At 41.6% G+C, this 21,560-nt stretch overlaps 3 protein-coding genes across 7 annotated transcripts in view; 1 reads left to right on the plus strand and 2 right to left on the minus strand.

Annotated features, from left to right (window-relative positions):
- Positions 1-2,330, plus strand: part of LOC115112060 (zinc finger MYM-type protein 2-like) — a 39,635-nt gene extending 37,305 nt beyond the window's left edge. Inside the window, 1 exon segment of the mRNA XM_029638767.2 lies at positions 351-2,330. Within this exon segment, the coding sequence (XP_029494627.2) occupies positions 351-564 (214 nt within the window). The 3' untranslated portion in view covers positions 565-2,330.
- A 5,217-nt stretch (positions 2,331-7,547) lies between these two features.
- On the minus strand, positions 7,548-16,929 carry LOC115112098 (gap junction alpha-3 protein). 4 transcript variants are annotated; one of them, XM_029638905.2, is made up of 3 exons: positions 16,847-16,929; positions 14,984-15,045; positions 7,548-13,611 (listed from the first exon to the last, which is right to left on the minus strand). In XM_029638905.2, exon 3 carries the CDS (start codon positions 13,574-13,576, stop codon positions 12,254-12,256), a length of 1,323 nt encoding a protein of 440 aa, XP_029494765.1. In that variant the 5' UTR covers positions 13,577-13,611; positions 14,984-15,045; positions 16,847-16,929; the 3' UTR covers positions 7,548-12,253. The 4 variants fall into 4 exon arrangements, with proteins under 4 accessions (XP_029494765.1, XP_029494773.1, XP_029494756.1 ...); XM_029638913.2 differs by lacking the exon at positions 16,847-16,929 and adding an exon at positions 16,174-16,601 and having other exon boundaries at positions 7,548-13,593; XM_029638896.2 differs by lacking the exon at positions 16,847-16,929 and adding an exon at positions 16,174-16,597.
- A 38-nt stretch (positions 16,930-16,967) lies between these two features.
- On the minus strand, positions 16,968-21,546 carry gjb8 (gap junction protein beta 8). 2 transcript variants are annotated; one of them, XM_029638955.2, is made up of 2 exons: positions 20,431-21,546; positions 16,968-19,416 (listed from the first exon to the last, which is right to left on the minus strand). In XM_029638955.2, the coding sequence occupies exon 2, from the start codon at positions 19,387-19,389 to the stop codon at positions 18,571-18,573; it is 819 nt and encodes a 272-aa protein (XP_029494815.1). In that variant the 5' UTR covers positions 19,390-19,416; positions 20,431-21,546; the 3' UTR covers positions 16,968-18,570. The 2 variants fall into 2 exon arrangements, with proteins under 2 accessions (XP_029494815.1, XP_029494805.1); XM_029638945.2 differs by having other exon boundaries at positions 20,406-21,546.
- Between the last annotated feature and the right edge of the window lie 14 nt (positions 21,547-21,560).

The following is a 21,560-nucleotide window of genomic DNA, read 5'->3' on the forward strand; positions in this document are numbered from 1 at the left end:
TCGTCAGGAATCTTGTTCTGGAGGCAGGTCTGCAGAGTAGTCACTAACTGGTACAGCCACAAAGTCATAAAATCTGAATTTAAACCTAACCTTAACCACACTGCTAATCCTAACCTTAAATTAACTTAGACTTCAATTAAGACCAAAAAGCTCATTTTTGTTTATATGAATTTTTACAATATAGCCAATTTGAATTTGCAGCTGGCCCATCTAGTGGAAATCGCTCAATTCTGCCTCTATTACAAGCTTCATCCCAATCAACGTCAATCTGCAACAAATGTACTGGCCCAAATGTAGCTCCGTAGCTATAATTTCATTTGTGGTTAATGTGGTCATTCCTCTCTCTGCAGCCCGGGGTTGTTGAGGCAGCGTATGGATGTGTTCTATGTGCAGCCAGAGGCATCGGGCTGCAGCAGTGACAGTGACAGCTCCCTGTGGTTCTCCTCTACTCCTCTGGACCGCAGTGTCCTGGAGAGCATCCTCACCCCTCTTCTCCTGGTCAAAGACATCTACAGAGAGCGCCATCTAGAAGAGGAGGAGGAGGAGGAGGGAGGTGGGGAATAGAGTCCACTCTTCCTCTCCATCTCAGAGAAGAGGAGGATTAGGGTCCTCTTTTCTTCCATCCAGTCCCATCCTCAACAACATTACAACTGGGTTGCTGCATTCTCTATCTTTTACACCATTACTCCACCATTACTCACCGATCTCAGGCCAGCTGTGAGTGTACAGTGGATGTCAGGTGAGAAGGAACTACACATCGTAGAAATAGAATGTATAGAACGGGCGTACCCATTTAAGTTAATAATGGCTTAATTGGTGGGCTGGTGGTGTTAACCAGTCAAATTGTTAGGGTTAGAGGTTTCAAGCCCGTTCTATTCATTCTATTTCTATGCTGCACATGCCCAGAGCTGATCGGAGGAAAGCGTTTCCCTGAAGGGCCAAGGAAGGGGACTCGGTCTGCAAGTAGCTAGGGGCGATATTGGGAGTGTGTCGTGTGAAAAGCAAATTCCCCATGAACTGCTGCTCTTCCTTCCGTAGGGGAAGTCTATTCACGTGATGTAGCATTACTTACTAAGCCCAGATTGGGCTGCTATGCTGTGTAAATATTTCTGAAAGTTAAGTAGGGGATGGGAAGAGACAGATAGACATCCACCAGAATCCATCCCACTGAATCCTCCTCAGCTTTGACCCCCAGAAGCCTTTTAAAGAGAAGACATTTATTTATTGCGGTTGATTGATTGGTCTTGGTTCTATTGTATGTTTGTTCTTTGTACGCCGGGATGGGATGCGTGTTCCATTGTGATGCGTGTGCCATTTTTCTCTCCTCCGTTAAGAGCATTAATTAGTTGATTAATTAAACCTGCTGCAGCCTGGAGCTCTCCTGTGTCTCTGTCTTTCCCGTTTCTTTGTTCTGAGGGTGGAGGTAGGGGTGGCTGCAGGGGTATTGTCTGGGGCTTCAGAAGATCTGCAGGGTTTTGTCTAGAGGGGAGACAGCTTTTATCAAATTTACTTTTCGTAGCAGGTTTAAGGGAAATTACGCCGCCGGTTAGGAGTATCAACGTAGCAGGTTAGGAGAATTAGGTTAAGGTTATGAAAATGGTTAGGGTTAGCAAATTTGACAAAAGCTGTATCCCATCTACATGACCAAGTTGCCGGTACAAGTATGAAGGAGATGGTATACTGCCTAAAGACTACATATTTTGTCTGTTTTAATCCCAGTTTATTTTATTTTGTCTCATTGAAGCTATTTGATGTTGATTATTTAGTTGTAAACGTAGCACTTGATAATGGGTGTTGTATTACTCCCAGCTAATGAGTTATATTCTGTTAACATGGCAACTGTTTGTGATGTAACTAGAGTGGACAGATCTCTTTCAGGATTAGCACATTATAGACATGCCTGGTGACGTTTTCCAAATTTACTCCATCTCCAGGCATCCAAATTACACTAGAAAGCTCTGCATCAGCTTAACTTATTTATGTTTTTTATTACTGTTACCCTTTTACATTTTATTTGTATTATTTTCTATCAATAAATTACAAGCGAATACCTCGTTTTTACGGTGACTTCTGAATAGGATTTTGTTTTTTTCTTTGAATGGCACCTACCTTGCCTTCCATGTACTGTCTGTGGACTACGCTTCAAGGCTGGAGAATGTCTGGATGGAGCCTGTCAAGGAAAGGAGTTGGTTCTGTGACTAGCCGGCTGGCTCCAAAGCCTAATGTGAATGTGCCTGTGTGTACTGAAAGTGTGTGTAACTTCATGCCAGGTTAATTCAGTGTGTGGGCTGATCTGCCAAATTGATCAAAATAAATCATTTAATTTCTTAGATGTTTTACATTGCTTATATATCTCTTACGTGCACGGTTGTGAAGCTGTGTGATGTGTCCATGTGAGTGAGACCTCACTGGCTCTGTCTGTGGCGTTAACACAGGGGCCCTCACCTGTAGTGGGGGCAACTCGTTTCCTGGGTACCAAGGTGACAGGCAAACACAGGCTACTGACGAAGGCCCATTTCTGTTAGGTGGCAGACAGAAGTCATAAAGGGGTGTTGCATGTCGACAACTCTGGGGGTGCATCTCAATAGTCTAAAAGCAACACCTGAGGAGGAGCCAGTTAATGGAAGCCATGTTAGACTTTTGAGACTCGCTCAGGAGAAGAGGCGGGGGGATCACATGACAGGAAACGATGATGTAAAGTTATGAAAAGTTTCAAGTTCAGTAAGGACTTTCCATGAAAAGCTTGGTGTTCCATTCCTATTTTCTCACTGGATTGAAATGTTAATGTCTTGCCATACAGTATCATCTTGAGGATGACATTCTAGTAAATGATCCATTGTTAGATGTAAAGTGATTGGGGTCGACTCAGAATTCTCCATTGATTTCTAAAACATGTTATTCCTGTTCAGTGTTCATATTGTTTTGAAAAGTATTCTGAACAATGGTATTGACTATGTTCCCAATGGGGGGCGCTATTGCCATGAGCGCAGACATGTGCCATTGACCCATGCATAGAGGCCCCTATGGTGCCTAAACTCTTCATTTATTAACATCACAGCAAAAGGCTGTGTTAAAATAATACCCATCATTCCACACCTGAGCACTGCTATGCTGAGCCCCACGACAGGGTGTCTGAAAGATGCTGCAGTGTTTTCCCTGTGTGTGTGACTGATGTAAGACCTTAAAAGCCATCCCACTAGTATGTCATAGACCGCTGTAACCCCACCAGAGTGTAGGCCTAAGCATTATCAGTGTAAAATGTATCTAGATATCTTTTAAAAAGTCAAGCATAAAACTTAAGGTGTTTTAAAAAGACAATTTCATCATGAGCATTTATTTCCTCTCATTTCTTTTTTTTGTTTAGTCTTTTTTTGTCTTTTTTGTTGTTGTTGGGAAGTGTCAGCTTTTTTCTTTATTTTCTATCGGTTAGAGTTGGCCAGACTCCAATAACTTGTCCCATTGATCTAAAGCTGAAACGGCCCTGCGCGCTCACAGCCAGCCCTGAGAGAGAGCGGATCAGGTGTAAAAACATTTTTCACCCTAGTGTTTTTTTTTGTTTGGGCTCAATCCCCGGTTCTTTCAGGGGGCACAAAGGAAGAGCTGCGCTCAGCAGGGTCATGTGGTGAACCCTGCGCCCCAGGCGACGGGCGGACTATAGGTGGTGATTAGGGCCTCTAATGTGTGATGAATTCTTTTCGAATCACATGATATGAACTAATGTCGCCATTTAATTATAAAACAACAGAGTGGGAGGGGGGTGCAGAGCGTACACCTGCACCAGACCATGGGGGGGGGGGGGGGATGGATGACAACTGCATTTCTAATGTTTTGTGCTCCCAACACATGGCTCAGACCCCAGTGAAGAAATATTTTTAAAAGCCCAGGGAGAAAGATAAGTATTACATTTAAACACATGACATCTAGTTGAGCTTTTGGTTCTCATTGTCAATACTCAATAATGGTGTATCTGACCGTAGCTGATTTCTCAGCCTTCTTTGCTCCCTGTGTAAATTATGGAGTGTTTAGTTTGTCCTTCTCATTATCTTTGATGGACAGGACAGTGTCCACCTTCATCACAAAGCCCTGTAACCTTGAGAAGCTGGCATTAAAGGCTGGCTCTCAACAAAGAGTTGTTGGGGTGGATTAAGTTACATTTAGAATGACCTGTCTTTATTTGGGGGACTTCTGGAAGCAGTGGGTGTAACCCTCTGACAAACACACACACAGCTCTCTCGCTCTAACAGGGAGTTTTTCTAAAGTTATCTATCCGGATTTCGCTTATTGGATAAGATTAAATCCATAGTAATCGAATGAAGAGAACGGAAGTCCCCATTCACTGATTTGTCCGTTCTATTCATTATATTTATATGCATTTAATCCTATCCGATATGCAAAATCCAGATAGATAATTTTAGAAAAACTGGGCCCTGGCTTGGCCTATAGGTGTCTCTGTTGAGACTCGCCTCCCTCTTTTCAACCCAGTGTCCCCACATTCCTGTTGCTGGGATGTGCTGTCAGCTTTGGGTGTGTTCCTCTGCCCAAGCTTTGCTGACACCTGGCAGATCTTACAATGCCTAGATAAGTATTTAACATAAACTAACCACATCTTATGTTATAGCAATCTGTCAGTCGATGTCACAGTCAATGACATGGCACGCAACCATTGGTTGATGCATGCAACGTCTGAGCAGGGGAACGTGACCCATACCTCACTTTCTCATGACAAGCTCCTCCTTCTCATGGACAGTCAAAACACAGGCTCCCTATTGGATGCACTGTTTAGCCACACTAGGAAAATCACAGGACATGAAGTACTCAATACCAGGGTTAGGGTCAATTCCATTTTCAATTCACTCTATTTCAATGTGGATACAATTCTTTAATCACATTTCAATTAGCTTGCTGATTTGACAGAATAAAAAATGGAATGTACTATTCGGCCACAGCCGCCACACTGTTCCAAATGTTTCAATGTCTTTTCTGTAGGTTTAATTAACATCACTGTATATCACTCATTCTCACACATGCACACATGCATACCCACGCTCCCCCTGTCACTGAATTGTGAGGCCTTGTATTAGAAGATGATGTCTGTGAAGGCTATACTAGGTCCAATAAAAACATTCAGGGCACTAGTGAAATAAACAACGGGTGTACTGACTGACTGGCTTACTGAGGTATTCGGACTCTGGGGCCAGTGTGAATTTGTTAGGTGATTAAAGGCTATAAATAACTGCTGTCTGTTTTAGGCCCTTGGCCCTGGCTGCAGGGCTGGACAACTGCAGTTGGGACCCCGGGGCAAATACCTCCAGGTCCCCCTTAAAATACAGCTCATCTCATGATATTCTTCACATTTTGCCATGAGGATGAAAGAAAATGTTGCAGTTTTAAAGCTAATTTCCTGGAATTCTACACATTTTGCCGCTGCTTATGACATGTTCATCTGCTAATTGGGGGGCCCCCGACCTCCAGGGGGGCCCTGCATCCCTGTCCAGTAATCCGGCCCTGCCTGGCTGTATGCAGAGCAGCCTTCACACTGCATCCCCCTGCCAACCCACCAGCAATCTACCAACAGTCCTTGCCACTGGGCCCTGTAACCCTGCACCTATCTCCTGTCTCTCTGCCTGTTTGGTCGGCCCTGATCTATGCACTCAATATTCCCCATCACTCTCCTCCTTCTACGGGACCTACTCACATTTCTTTTTCCATTGTCAATCTCCCTAAATGTCCCATCTGCTGCTAGCCACTGCTCAACTCTCAAACATGTCCACAAGTACAAAACAGGTGTCCATGTAATTTGTACCCCTGAGTTCCAGGAACAGCGTGAAGGGTCATTCCTTCCTCATTCTCATGCGTCCGGTGCTCCTGATCCAGGTGCTACTCTAAGCCCTTCTAGTACACTATACCCCTCAGCCTGGTCATTGTTCTTTTAGGAAGATTACAAATCACACACTGACTCCTGTGAGTGCCCAATATAGATATTTTTGACACTTATGGGGTTCCCACATGGATGTTTCTATTCTTATTCATAAGCTTGCTGGCTACCTTGACGTAGACCCTGAGAAAGTGTCTCAATTTCCCTCAGTTTTCTTAGGTTGCAGTTTACTATAATACTGTTGATTGACACAGATTTTATCCTGCTTGTTATATGCCACCTCTATGCCAAACTCATATTCACTTTCCTGGATGTTTAATGTTTGGAAGTTGGCTCACTGGCATCTTGTACAGCAGGGTGTTGTAAATTGTTGCTGGGTCTGTGTGACAGTGCTAAATGGGTTTGTGATAAATGTTTGTCTCCAACGTGTGAGACTGACACGCTGGTCTAACTTGAGTTATACGCGTGGATGTGTGTACGCAGGGTAGTCAGCACTGTGGGGAGGATGTGTCACTCCTCCCTTTCAGCTCACTATCACATTCTCACATCCCCTCTTGGAATGTGAAGAGAGGGAGCGATAAGTTTAAGGGTTGTGTAGGTCAATGAACGTGAGCTCTTTTACAAAATCCACCCCAGCATCCCCAAGATATGATATACACTATATATACAAAAGTCATTTTTTGTCCTGCTAGAATAGAGCTTCCCCGGTCAACTGTAAGTGCTGTTATTGTGAAGTGGAAACGTCTAGGGCCTCTGGAAGCAACTTCAGCACAAGAACAGTTAGTTGGGAGTTTCATGAAATGGGTTTCCATGGCCGAGCAGCCGCACACATGCCTATGATCACCATGCGCAATGCCAAGTGTTGGCTGGAGTGGTGTAAAGCTCACCACCATTGGACTCTGAAGCATTGGAAATGTGTTCTCTGGAGTGATGAATCACGCTTCACCATCTGGGAGTCCGACGGACGAATCTGGGATTGGCAGACGCCAGGAGAACGCTACCTGCCCGAATGCATAATGCCAACTGTAAAGTTTGGTGGATGAGGAATAACAGTCTGGGGCTGTTTTTCATGGTTCGGGCTAGGCTACAGCATACATTCTAGATGATTTTGTACTTCCAACTTTGTGGCAACAGTTTTGGGAAGTTCTTGTTTCAGAATGACAATTCCCCTGTGCACAAAGCGAGGTCCATACAGAAATGGTTTGTCAAGATCGGTGTGGAAGAACTTCACTGAACACCTTTGGGATGAATTGGAACGCCGACTGCGAGCCAGCCTAATCACCCAACATCAGTGGCCAACCTCACTAATGCTCTTGTGGCTGAATGGAAGTAAGTCCGCACAGTGGAGGCTGTTATAGCACCAAAGTGGGGACCAACTCCATATTAATGCCCATGATTTTGGAATGAGATGTTTGACGAGCAGGTATCCATATACGTGTGTGTGTGTGTGTGTGTGTGTGTGTGTGTGTGTGTGTGTGTGTGTGTGTGTGTGTGTGTGTGTGTGTGTGTGTGTGTGTGTGTGTGTGTGTGTGTGTGTGTGTGTGTGTGTGTGTGTGTGTGTGTGTGTGTGTGTGTGTGTGTGTGTGTGTGTGTGTGTGTGTGTGTGTGTGTGTGTGTGTGTGTGTGTGTGTGTGTGTGTGTGTGTTGCAAATGTATACTCAAGTACAGAAGGTCCACATACTGGCTCAATTTTATTGACCACCACATACAGAAATATGGTACAAAAAGTTTATTTAATAACAGTTTTGTAAACGTTTGAGGTAAATTAACATTTACATCAACTTGTTCTTACAAAATGTCATACACAAGGCACTTCTCTTAAGACAGAATTGAAACAGGCTGCTGTTCTGAGCAAACAGTAGATGGTTCCTACTCCCTGACTGGCCAGAGAAATCACGCTCTGCATGACACACATCAAGAGTTTGAAGAAAACTACTGTATGTTATCCTATTGGATGAGGGGCTTGCGGGCAACTCAAAACAATACACACATTGCTGTGTGTAGAAGAGAGGAAGGGCCAGCTACCCAGCTGACATTCTCTCAATGTTAGTGTGACATTGTATTACAAGCTAACTACAGAGCCACATGAATGTTGTGAGAAGAAAACACAGTGAAAGCACTGAGTGAGCACACAGAAAATACTCACAGCCCACTTTTTTTCTATATTTGAAAACCCAAACTTTCTGCAATCATCTCAGACCATGAGTTAACTTATAGATGTATCCTATATTCACATTTGATGTCATTTTTGAAATAATGTCTTTAACGCAAAGAGCCGCTGTGTTTAACGGTTAAGACATTTTCCTTTAAGGATTCTAAACATTGGCTGTCCGGTGTCTTTACTTCTCTCTCCTATAGATAGATATATGATTCATAGAACAGCATGTTTTGTCTTAATGTGCAAATCTTTGATCTTTTTACTAAAATGTAAACTTTAAGAACCAAAATGCAATAACACTGATTTGTTTGTGGTTTGGTACATTGAAATAGTTTCAATGAAAAGGTAACATACATTGGGGGAAAAATGGATTGTTCCAATAAGAGTAAAACACTGTTATAAGCAAAACATTACATAGTCTCCTCTGGTAGTCTCACTACAGTTGTAATTATGTTTTTTACTTTGCATGGTTTGTTATTGTGTTTATTTCAGATCTTTCTCTAACTATAAACTATTAACATATGGTCATTTGAAGGTATAATAAATATGTAAGAAATACATATATTTTGGTACAGGTGTTGTACCATATCAATCATGTTTCACAGGTAGCATTTAAGTCATTTAAGAAAAGGCCTATTTTAAGTGAGTGTTCATGTCGTGCATTGACTTGCATAGTTTTTCAGTTATTCAAGATGGTTCAGGTAATTTACAGAGTGAAATATTACATTTATACTAACTAGACGGAAGACTGTTCATGCCATTGCTTACAACAGGTGTAGTAGAAATGGTTGAGGTTCTATCAAGATGTTAACTGAAACACAAAAACATTGAATGGGAATTCACTTTTTATCCTGGCATTATGACACTTGCAACATCATTGCCTTTGTGTGTTTTGTACCAAATAACTGTTTTGGTTGTCACAAACTGACTACAGTTAAGAAATTAGATTCCATTATAATTAAATTATGTAAAAATTTTAAAAAAAGAACAACCCTTTTAAGAAAAAACAATAAAGTATCACGTGATGTATGAGAGTGAGTTTCCCTCAACATGAAGATGCAATGATTAAACCGTGATATTGTGTGTGTATGTATATATATATATATATATATATATATACACACACAGTACCAGTCCAAAGTTTGGACACACCTACTCATTCAAGGGTTTTTCTTTATTTTTACTATTTTCTACATTGTAGAATAATAGTGAAGACATCAACACTATGAAATAACACATATGGAATCATGTAACCAAAAAAGTGTTAAACAAATCAAAATATATTTTATATTTTTCAAAGTAGCCACCCTTTGCCTTGATGACAGCTTTGTACACTCTTGGCATTCTCTCTGGAATGCTTTTTCAACCGTCTTGAAGCACTTGTTGGCTGCTTTTCCTTCACTCTGTGGTCCAACTCATCCCAAACCATCTCAATTGGGTTGAGAGCTGGTCATTGTGGAGGTCAGCTCATCTGATGCAGCACTCCATCACTCTCCTTCTTGGTCAATTAGACCTTACACAGCCTGGAGGTGTGTTTGGGGTCATTGTCCTGTTGAAAAACAAATGATAGTCCCACTAAGCGCAAACCAGACAAACCAGACATGCTGCTTAAGTGTGCCTTGAATTCTAAATAAATCAATGACAGTGTCACCAGCAAAGTACCCTCACACCATCACACCTCATCCTCCTCCATGCTTCACGGGGGGAACCACAGATGCGGAGATCATCGGTTCACTTACTCTGCGTCTCACAAAGACACGGCGGTTGGGACCAAAACAAAAATCTCTACTTTGGACTCATCAGACCAAAGGACAGATTTCCACCGGTCTAATGTCCATTGCTCATGTTTCTTGGCCCAAGCAAGTCTCTTCTTATTATTGGTGTCCTTTAGTATTGGTTTCTTTGCAGCAATTTGACCATGAAGGCCTGATTCACAAAGTCTCTGAACAGTTGATGTTGAGATGTGTCTGTTACTTGAACTCTGTGAAGCATTTATTTGGGCTGCAATCTGAGGTGCAGTTAATTTAGCTGTTCTTGCCATAATAAGGACTTGGTCTTTTACCAAATAGGGCTATATTCTGTATACCAACCCTACCTTGTCACAACACAACTGATTGGCTGAAACGCTTTAAGAAGGAAAGAAATTCCACAAATTAACTTTTTAACAAGGTGACCTGAAAATTGAAGCAGGTTGAGAGAATGCCAAGAGTGTGCAAAGCTGTCATCAAGGCAAAGGGTGGCTACTTTGAAGAATCTCAAATATAAAATATATTTTGATTTGTATAACACTTTTTTGGTTACTACATGATTCCATGTGTGTCATTTCATAGTTTTGATGTCATCACTGTTATTCTATAATGTAGAAAATAGTACAAATAAAGAAAAACCCTGGAATGAGTAGGTGTGTCCAAACTTTTGACTGGTACTGTATATATAAACACATCTTTCTAGTCAAATCAAAAATCTTTGTTACTTTTGATTGAACTAAACATCTGGAAAAACTATTTGGAAATGTTCAACATGTCAGCTTTTTAGATGGTGTTGTTAATCTAGTTTCTTCACATTTGCAAGATGTGCGATACTTAAATATCCTATAATTGGTTTATTTACCCTCTTAATTTAAAGCATTTGGGTTTATTTTGTGTTCAACCTCTTGAAAATTGGATGTCAACTTTTCATTGTGCATATGTCAGTATGCTTTCTAATTTCAAGGAAAAAAAAATGTACGTTAATTTGCTTAATTTCTGCATTCGAGAATCAAATGTAGGAGCAGGGTCTGGAACTATGGAACTTACAGTAATAACAGCTGTGGACTACAAGAATAAATTCAACTCCTAGTTTTGACCCATCATTTTCTTATAGTTTTTGTGTAACTTATGTGTTCAGTAAGTGGATCCTGGGTAAAACTAAGACAAAGAAATGCACCTGTAGACCTGTTAGTGAATCAGTGAGTTGTAGTTTTGCATTTACAGATTCCACCATTACTCTTCAAACACATAATACAAAAAATGTATTTCCAAACACTGATAGCTAAGCTATTTCCTGAATATTCTAAAAGTAATTTAGACTGTGAAATTCAGGCAGTGTCATAAAGTACAAGATAAAAGTTCTATAATGAACAAGCAAATGTTATTATCCCCATATCTGTGTCATTGCTGACATTGTACAGCATACTTAACCCTAAAGAAAGGATGAGAGCATACATGCTGCTGATTTAGTTTGTCTTGCAATGGACTTTCTATGATACACAAAACAATTGTTAAAAAAAAACGTATTTTAAAAGCCTAGTGCTATTAAAAATGTGATTTTCCTGTGTTTTCTATTTCCACACTATGAGGTTGGAATAATACAGTGAAGTGCCCTTTAGTGTTGAGCTGTTTGAAAAGACTGCCTGAAGTTTCTGCCTGTTTTGGTGGGATGGACTTTTTACCTGCCTGGTGATACAGTTAATAGACCAATAAGATAGAGCGTTGCAAATCTCTCTGCCAATAACAGCTAGTTTTCCCCTCCCCACTCCCAGACAGTCCTATGAACATTCTTGCTTGGAGGATTTGTCTTTGCTAAGAAGCTCTTCTTTTTTTCCACCATTTTAATCGAAAAAAAACGGCTGCCTTGGATCTTTAAGAAAGGTTCAACTTGTATAACAGCAAAAGAGAAAATATACTAAACAAACAACTAGTCTCAAAACACCCTGCACTTGTTCCACATTACAGTTTTATTCGAAATTGGTTCTCAGCAATTTGCCAATCGAACTCAACGACTTGATGAATGTACAGTATCATTCCTAATTGGAATAAATAGGCTTTTATGTTCATCAAATAAACACAACAACAACCACTGTTGACAAGAGCACATTGACACATACTAGGCCATTGAAACCGAATTCAAACAAAAAAGTTACTTGGCCATTTTAAAGTGGAATGAGAACTCTAAAGTCCCATGATGTCCAGTATATTGAAGCCTTTGGCCTGTGAGACCATTTTAACGCACATTGCACAATCACACGGCACATTTTTTTGTATCATAATGCATATGCTACAACTCACCAATTGCACTGATATTAACTGCTGTTAATATATATATTTGGCAACAACTCCAGACCCTTGCCTCACATTGCCTCCAATTATTATTATTTATTTTTTTAAATCATTTTTTTATAGAAAATAATTGGGGTGGTTGGGAGGGCTTTGGAAGGTTGGAGGTGTATTTAGGGGGACTGACTATACTGCCAAGTCGTTGGGCCTGGCTCTGATGCTGCTGCTCTTGCTGGCCCTGCTGAGCCGGCGAGGGTCTGTGACCATGACGGGGGGCTCATGCATTTCCACTGTGGTGGTGACATGGCCTTCCTCCTGATCAACATTCCCCTCACTCAAACTGCCCCCACTGGAGCTGGAGCTGGGGCTGGTGGTGGGGGGAGCAGCATTACAAGGCTGCTGCTTACTATCAGAGGAGGGGGTGGAGGAAGGGGCAGAGGAAGGGGAGGAGGAGGGGGATGTGGCCTTCATCTCCCGAGTCTGCTGCTCGGTGGCCAGGTTGGCCCAGTTCTGCTGCGTGGTCAGCCTTTGGTTGTTGTTGCTGCTCATGTAGTAGGAGGACAAGGGCCCCTCCTGCAGGGGGTCCATCTTGAACTCTGCCGGGGAGGCCTCTACCTTGGGCCGCAGGAACGCACCACTCCCAGCTGTCACGTCCGTGTACGTCGGTGGGTAGCTGAGGTTGGGAAGGGCAGTTCTGGGGGCAGAAGTTATGGACTCCGGCCCCACACCATCAGAGCGGGGCAACAACACATGATCAGGGGTGGCCATTCCCTGTTTAACTTTCTTCCACCCAAGGTGATAGATCTCTAACAAATTCAGCAAAAGAGACACGCAAGCCACCACAAGCATAAATATGATGAAAATCGTCTTTTCAGTGGGCCTAGATATGAAGCAGTCCACAGTGTTGGGGCAAGGCCACCGTGCACACTTGTATAGCGGCCTCAGCTGGAAGCCATAAAGTAAATATTGACCTAAAAGGAACCCCACTTCAAAAAGGGTCTTGAAAATGATGTTGAACACATAGGTGCGCAACAGGGCACCCCTAATGCGGATCTTGCCATGCTCATCCCTGATAGGTGGCTTCTCTTTTTTACCACCTCCCCCTCCCCCTGCATCCCCTCCTTCATTGTAAAGGAGTTCCTTTTCCTCCTGGAGTCTGTTGGCCTTTCGCAGCTCCTCCTCCTTCTCTTTCCGCTTCTCCTCCATGCGGACGATGTGCAGTACGTGACCCAGGTAGATGAGGGTGGGCGTGGACACAAAGATGATCTGCAGCACCCAGAAGCGGATGTGCGAGATGGGGAAAGCCTCATCATAGCAGACGTTCTCACACCCAGGCTGCTGTGTGTTGCAGGTGAAGTCAGACTGCTCGTCGCCCCACACGTCCTCGGCTGCCGCTCCCAGCACCAGGATCCTAAAGATGAAGAGGACAGTCAGCCAGACCTTGCCGATTACTGTTGAGTGTTCCTGTGCATTCTCCAACAGACGCCCCAGAAAGCTCCAGTCACCCATGCTTCAAGATTTATACCCTAGGGAGAAAGTACAGTCTGGAGTGAACAGAGGGAGGAGAGAAGGATGACGGGATAAAAAGACAGAGAGGGGGGAAAGAGATTGTCAGTTACCTGTTAAAGTGATACCATGTAACATAAAGCATGAATAATCCAGCATAAACTGCAGGGGGATAAAGGACAGAGAAACACTACAAACCTAGAGAGAGCAAGCAATGGTCGCGTCACCCACAAACATACAAAGGGTTAATCACACTTCACATCGGCACAACACATTAAGCGCTTATTAAAATTAATTCCATAAAATGGCCTTGAAGAAGTCATTGGCGTTAACTGCTAAATCAATTATTTTAATCGAACAATCGGTCAAAGCAAGTGAACGGTATAGAAAGGTTCTGTAATGCCACAGAATTTTGTGAAGCCCCCTATTTCTCTATTTAGCATTAACTATGAACCTGACATTTATGCTAACACTCTTTCACTCTCCTGTTCTCTCTCTCGGTCACTGTCACACATACACACACGCACTCCCTCTCTCTTTCTCTGTCTCTCACCTGCTCGCTCCACTACCCAGCAGGCATTTGCTGAGATCAACATTATAATGGTCAAAAACAGCAGTGAGCAGAGGTTGGACTGCGGTGTGTTGGCCCTGACACACATGACTCCCACTGTTACAGATCCAACAGAGCCTTAGGTGTCAAGTCCAACGATATAACATACAATCTTCAACATCTAATAGGCCTTTATATCCTGTGATGTACAGAATTACATTTTCATTGAGAACAGGGACAGCTATAGGCCTCTTTTAACATGCTAATAATTCATTAGCTAAATCTAATACATCTGTAACACAGTTGTAAAAAAAACGTGTGCTATTTTAATGGCAATTTAATGGTCAATTATATAAGAAATTGCAGCCAATAAATGCAAAGACACCATATTCATAATTACATATATTGACTAAGCTATTAACTATTTAACAATGTATACTGTCATACTGCATAAGTTAAAACCAAACGGAATAACCAGATTACACTTTCCCCATATGTGATCCTCAAAAACAAGCTATGAGAATGATTTTAAGTAACCTCTGAATATACGTTTGAAACTAAGACATTGCACAACATTTTCCAGCCCTAGTCACAATAAACACTGTTGAATACAGGAGAATGAAGACAAATACACTGACTTTTTTTGTAGGTATTTTCTTAAAACTGTATTGTTGGTTAAGGGCTTGTAAGTAAGCATTTCACTGTAAGGTCTACTACACCTGTTGTATTCCGCGCATGTGTTATCTATGTATAGTGCTTGGTTAGCTTTGTGCACATGAACTTGCCAGTAGAGGCCTATCAATCTACTATTCACACCAAAAGCAAAACACAAGCAGAAACATAAAATGGTTGGAACTTACTCAAATGTTCTTGTATTGAGGGTAATAAATCCATCGACTAGGGTTCAGAATAAATATGACACCTGGAAAGAAAAAAAAGATAAATTAATGGATGAATATGTTAATTCGTTTATTTACATCAAAAGTTTATTCCCTTATCTTTAAGCAGACTGACACACGTGATAGGTATTTTTTTGGTTTACTGTTATTTTTTAAAACTCTTATTGAAGTGAAAATGACCATGCCCTGATTCATAAATATTAATTGGCGTCATAAATTAAGATATGAATTAGATTGGAAAAACAAGGCATTTTGACACAGAATTGATAGGCAAAGAAATGTTAATCTCGAGAGTTGAGAGATGTTTCAACCTATTTCTCTCTCCATATCAACATCCCACCGCATAGTTTGTATCCTGATGAAAATAATGTGGGATATTTTTTTTTCCTTCACGGCAAATACATATGAAATATATATTAAACGTGTTACCATTATAAACATACTAAACGTGACATACCCCAAATGAATGCTTGTCTCATCAGAATTTGAAATGCTAATCAAGAGAAATAGTTTGATCGAAAAGAAACGCGCACCTAAAGATTGGATAAATACATGACCGTATGACAGTCAAAAATACACATACAAAACTCGAAATGCTTTAAAAGTTATTTGTTTAATATTTATTTATATTATTATTTGTATTATCATTATTACTGCTATTATAAGGACTACAGTATTAGAATAGCCTATCTGATAAGGTTGGAATGTTGTATGTTCTTTGTCTCAACATTTGTTTTGTTTAATCACGTGTATCAGTCCAGAAAATATCCCATCATATTATACAAATCGAATAGGTTGAATATCAGATGATTTATGAAGGTTTTGAAGACCATTAAATAAGTCATAATAATTCCCTCGATCAAGTTCAGGTAGCCAACAGTAACCTACAAAGTGTGCTGCCTCACAAATCGACAATACAGAGGGTGCCAGATAGGCTTTGTGTCCACTGGCTTTATTTTTTAGCTCCCATATACCTTTGTTATCGTATTGTTTGACCGATTATAATAGGTCACTACTGTAATTTCTAATAATTAAATACTCAACATTTAAATGTTCATTAAATAAAATGTCCATTGATACGAGTTACCAGTAACCAGCATCACATCAGTACGAGTGCCAGGAAAGATACTCGCACCTCATTTCAATCGTACCTTAGACAGGAGATGCCCAATTTAAATATGGAAAGCAATATCCATCTGCCATTGGTGCCATATTTTAAGTGCGTCGGATAGCCTACAGACCTCCCAGGGAAGCTGGTACCCTCCCCTCTTCACCAAATCCTGGCACCTCTGCCAGTTTACCAAACTCTTTTAAACGAAGCCAGGACAAGTTATTCATTCACAAACTTCACACGTGGATTCGCCGCCAAATTTGAGCAAGAAAAGTTAGTTTCTGGAGACGAATTGAATTTGAAGATGGGTTTCCGCGAAGCGCAGCTCACTCCCATTCCCAGCCATCGCGACTGTCACATTGTGTGACCATGCATGAGTGAATTCAGTAAGTCATCACCCTGGACCGATGCACGCCACGCCCCTATAAAACATCAAGCTTCAAATATGCTATGCAGTCTGGGGGTGCATGTTACCATCCGGGAAAAATCAGTTCTGCTTTCATAGTTTTACATCTGACCTTTGGTCTTTAGTGACGGAAGTTGGCAATAAGGTAGCCCATCTGTGAGAAATAGTTCATTTGGAATGCTGAAGAGAACATAGGCCTGACAGATACAATTGTGAGTTAGGAATTTTTGATTCTACACCTCACTAGAATACAATTTACTTGTGATACATGGCTATCAAAAGTTACACTGCAAATCCAGTCACCCACCGCAAAACCCACGTAACCTCCCGCCCTCTCTTGGTTGTCCAGAGAAGCGCATCCCAGTGGCTGGAGGTTGATAACATTGGTATAACAACAAATACTGTGAAAGCAATAAGTAAACAGACAGTATCATTTGTTTTTTTAATTAAAAGTTAAGACTCAGGGTCAGAGTGCAGATCTAATAAATACAACCATTATCAAAAACATGCAGTTTAGAAATCTGTACATTAATAGCTAGGCTCTAGCTGCTGTAAAGAAGCAAGTGACAATGTTGAGGCTTTCAAAAATGTTCCCGAACGATTTGTACTACTGAATGTAGCATTTTCTCCAAACAGTCAATGTAAAAAAAACATACAAAAAGCACCCATACAACTGTAAAGATTGTGAGAGAAAGTAAGCCCACAAAGTGCTTTCACAAATGTGTGTGATGCATCTCATTGCTAAAACTATCCTTACATTTTCACAGGTAACAGCCAAATTGTCACTACAGTGATACAAGTTATGGTCAAACTTCTACATGCATTTTTGGACAAAGCATATTAGGCCAGTTTTGCCTGTAGATCAGCCCGCTAACTCACATTGAAAGAGGTGCAGTGATATGTTCAGTGCCTAAAATAAGGAACAAGCTGAAAGATGATAGCCACGTTTACAATCAGTCTTGACAACAATAGGCTATATGTCGGACTCAGTTGGCATAATGCTCAGAGGGTCCGTTTCCAGTACCCAGCTTAAGCCTACTCCTGGACCAAGAAGCACTTCCAATGGATATTCCCCATTGAGCATGCTTTTTAAGTACAGGAATAGGTTTCATTTGGGTCCAGGAAATCTGTCCAGAATGTTCAAGTGTATCAGCCATGCTACCTAAAAACATTGTGCTCGGTGTGGCTCAGTTGGTAGAGCGTGGCACTTACAATGTCAGGCTTGTGGGTTCAATTCCCACAGGGGACCGGTATGAACAAATGTGAAAAGGTATGCCTTCACTACTGTACGTTTCTCTGGATAAGAGCATCTGCTAAATGACTTAAATGTAAATGCTCAATATACAGCATCTACATCATACTATTTGACACCGCTAAAATTGCTTTGGTACTCAATACATTTCCTTCGCCGGTATGAGCCTCAAATAGAACTTGGAGCTATACTGCACACTTGTGAGTTTCTGCTTTGGTAAAGTTTCCCACAAAGCTGAAGTAGTAACATAAACCAATTCTGGTTGCGCTCCACAATAAAACAAACTCCTGCAAGCTCATTGTAAACCAGAAGGTGGCGATCTAGACCCATTTGTCACTGCTGTTCAACCTCCCAAACAGACATGTAGCTCAAACACCAAGATAAATACAAATTTAAATACATTAAAAAAGTGCTAAAACATTACCCCAAAAGTCAGTCATAGTGGAAGGCACAGAACGATAAATATCCTCTATGACAGTGTTCCCCAACGCCAGTCCTCGAGTACCCCCAACAATACACATTGGACAAGCACATCTGATTCAACTTGTCAACTAATTAGCAATCGCTCAATGAGTTGAATCAGGCATGTTCATCCAGGGCTACAACAAAAACATCTGCTGTTGGGGGTACTGGAGGACTGGAATTGGGAATCTGCTCCAGAAAAGCAGAGGGTTGGGCCAGTCCTCACGTATGTTCTCATGATAACAAAACACTGATAGGTTTCTACTCCCTAGTTCTCTGTAGTCTAAATGGGGAAGAACATGGACACTATGCTGGGCTCACACGGTCTTGGTGCTGGAGGAATCTGTAAGAGAGGACAGCAGCATCTCATTCTTTTTATTCTGTAGTAGGGACTTGTTTGTGGTTATGTGATCGGGGTGAGCGTAGGCACGGCTCTTCTTGGACATCCTGGTGGAGCACCTCATCAGGGCCTTGACGATGAGGTAGGCCAGCTCGGTCACGTTGAGAACCATGCAGATGGCAGACGAAGCCACCATGAAGATGGTGAAGATGGTCTTCTCCGTGGGTCGTGAGATGAAGCAGTCCACCTTGTTTGGGCAGGGCCACTGCTCACACTTCACCAGATGAGGCATCGCAAAGCCATCGTAAACAAAGTAGAGGGCGTACATAAAGCCAGCCTCAAAAATCAGGCGGAAGAACAGGCTGCAGGTGTACGTCCACCACAGAGGCCCCGTGATGGGCAGACGACGACTCTTCAGGGCCTCTAGGTCCACCTGCCTGGTCTTGTCATCACCACCACTGTGCAAGGCCGTCGCGATGATGTGCTTCTTGTCCCCACGCTTCCTGTAAGTCACGTGCATGGCCACCAGCAGGGCCGGTGTAGACACGAAGATCAGCTGCAGGCACCAGAGACGGATGTGCGACACAGGGAAGAAGTGGTCGTAGCAGACGTTCTTACAGCCAGGCTGCTGGGTGTTGCAGATGAAGTCAGACTGCTCGTCTCCCCACACGCTCTCTGCAGCCAGTACCAGGATGGTGATACGGAAAATGAATAGGACAGACAGCCAGATCTTCCCCAGGCTGGTGGAGTGTTTGTTCACCCCGCCCAGCTGGGCATACAGAACCCCCCAACTCATCTCTACAGCAGCTTTGGCTTAGACCACCTGAAGAACACAATAATGGAAACGGTACAAATTAATGTCAGTTCTTAGTGAACTTGAAAAAGGTTTCATTTTCAGAAACAGCACACTGGGAAGGAGACCAGTAGACCTACATCACTGTTTCCTTTTGTCTCACAATTAGACATTTGAAAAACCGAACCAAAAATGTCCAAACATGAAGTATTCAATTGAACACTAGGTGGTGTTTCTTTCCAATATAATTTAATCAAACTATATAATATGTGTTTTCATTCAAGTAATTACTTTTACACAACACTGGCTATCAAGGGAGGCTATACTGATGTATAAAATAGTGTAGTAAACAATGAATAATCAAACAGTACACAAGAAAGTTAAGACAAATCAATACATTAGCTTTTGTTTATTATACATTATAAACTGAGTGGTTCGAGCCCTGAATGCTGATTGGCTGACAGCCGTGGTATATCAGACCATATAAAAACATTTAGTAATTTTCTAATTACGTTGGCAACCCGTTTATAATCGCAATAAGGAACCTCGGTTTTTTTTTGTTGGAATATCTCCAATTTACCACGGCAAAGGGCTGTATCCAGTCACTCTGCGTTGAGTCGTGTGTAGAAGTCATTACCTGTGGTATATTGGCCATATATTACACCTCGTACGTGGTTGCTTATACATACACTTACTAAACTTGGCTGCTGCTAGTTACTAAGACTGCATTATTAGTGATGAGTTTCCCTGCATTTTATTCAAATTCAAAATGTAAACTGTCCATAACAATTTGCCAATTAATCATATCTCGTTAAGTTTCCCTGTCGAGTTTCTAATCTGTTAATTGTAAAATGTATATTGGGGAAAAAAATAAAGCAACAATAATTTATTTAATAAAATCCTAAACATCAGCAACAACAAAAAAAAACAATCACCAGTGGCTGTATCATTACATAAAGACGAATAAGACAGGTGAGTATGATCCACAAAATATCGGATTCACAAATCACAGCACTCACCTCCTCGGAATTTCAGCAAACGTACATTAATTTTACTTTTCGGTGCACTTTAATGCCGTCGTTTAAAGAAACACCAAAGACTGAGAGAGCAACTCCAAACGAAGCCGAGGGGAATATTTAGTTGTTTGGAAGTAGGTCCGACTGTGAAGTCTGCGCTCTGATGAGATGTACCTGAGTTTTTACGATCTTCACTCGAGGACAATCTACCTGCTAGGGGGCGGGACGAAGAAAAACAGCGCTCATCAACCCCATTGGCTCATCAGTTCAGGAGTGTGTAACTTTTAGATTAGTGTCAGCCGTGTAGTTTTACCTGATTTCACTGAAATACACTGATTTGATTATTTGAATCAAACACAATCACATCCTTTTCACATTGACTGTTTATAGACAATTCAGAGATACATTGAATTCGGTCTTCATTTACGGTACGAGCTATAAAGCACGCAGTCATCATTAGCCCAATATTAGACTAAAAGAGCCCAACGTTACTCCGTAGTCCAAGGACCTTACATGTTGTTTAAAGGGCGAATTGGCCCTGGAAGATAACAGCTAAATACTCCATATACACGTGACTAGATTCTCAATTGCAGTATGGTTCTAGAAACATAAATCCCTTTACTTTCATATCACATCAAAATAATTTCACAAATGCAAAATACACACTTAGTGTACACTGTGTTAACCGGGTTTAGCATAGTTGCAGCTCGTTTCAGTGACGTGTGTGGCGCCGGTCTTCCATTTACACACAGGTGTTCAGAGACGCAGATAGCTATTAGCACAGTCCAGCGTCTCCCGTAAACAAGCGCTGTAACATGAAATATGTCCGTGTGGGAACCCTAACCCTATAAAAAGGTGTGTATCAATATAACTTTGTTTTATTATTATTTACGATATGAAATGTCCTAATGCTTCCAATACAGAAAGGGACTCGTGTTAATGTTCAGACTGAGCGTTGCGAATCTTAACAAAACTCCCCTCTACAGAAGAGGCCTTCCTCCAATACTCTTGTGTAATGTAACTGAACTGAGAGTCATGGTCAAGGCCTAAGTCGTCATGAGACAGTCAGTACAGTCAAGTGATGATGGATACTTCCTCTGTGAAATCAAGATTACCACAAAGTAGGCATGACTCATGCTGATTTAAGATCGATCTAGC

This window comes from Oncorhynchus nerka, linkage group LG3 (genome assembly GCF_034236695.1).
Source record: "Oncorhynchus nerka isolate Pitt River linkage group LG3, Oner_Uvic_2.0, whole genome shotgun sequence".
Classification (NCBI taxonomy): domain Eukaryota; kingdom Metazoa; phylum Chordata; class Actinopteri; order Salmoniformes; family Salmonidae; genus Oncorhynchus; species Oncorhynchus nerka.

Excerpts from the sequence above, each read along its gene's own strand:
- LOC115112098 (XM_029638905.2), bottom strand. The coding sequence starts at position 13,576 with ATGGGTGACTGGAGCTTTCTGGGGCGTCTGTTGGAGAATGCACAGGAA.
- gjb8 (XM_029638955.2), bottom strand. The coding sequence starts at position 19,389 with ATGAGTTGGGGGGTTCTGTATGCCCAGCTGGGCGGGGTGAACAAACAC.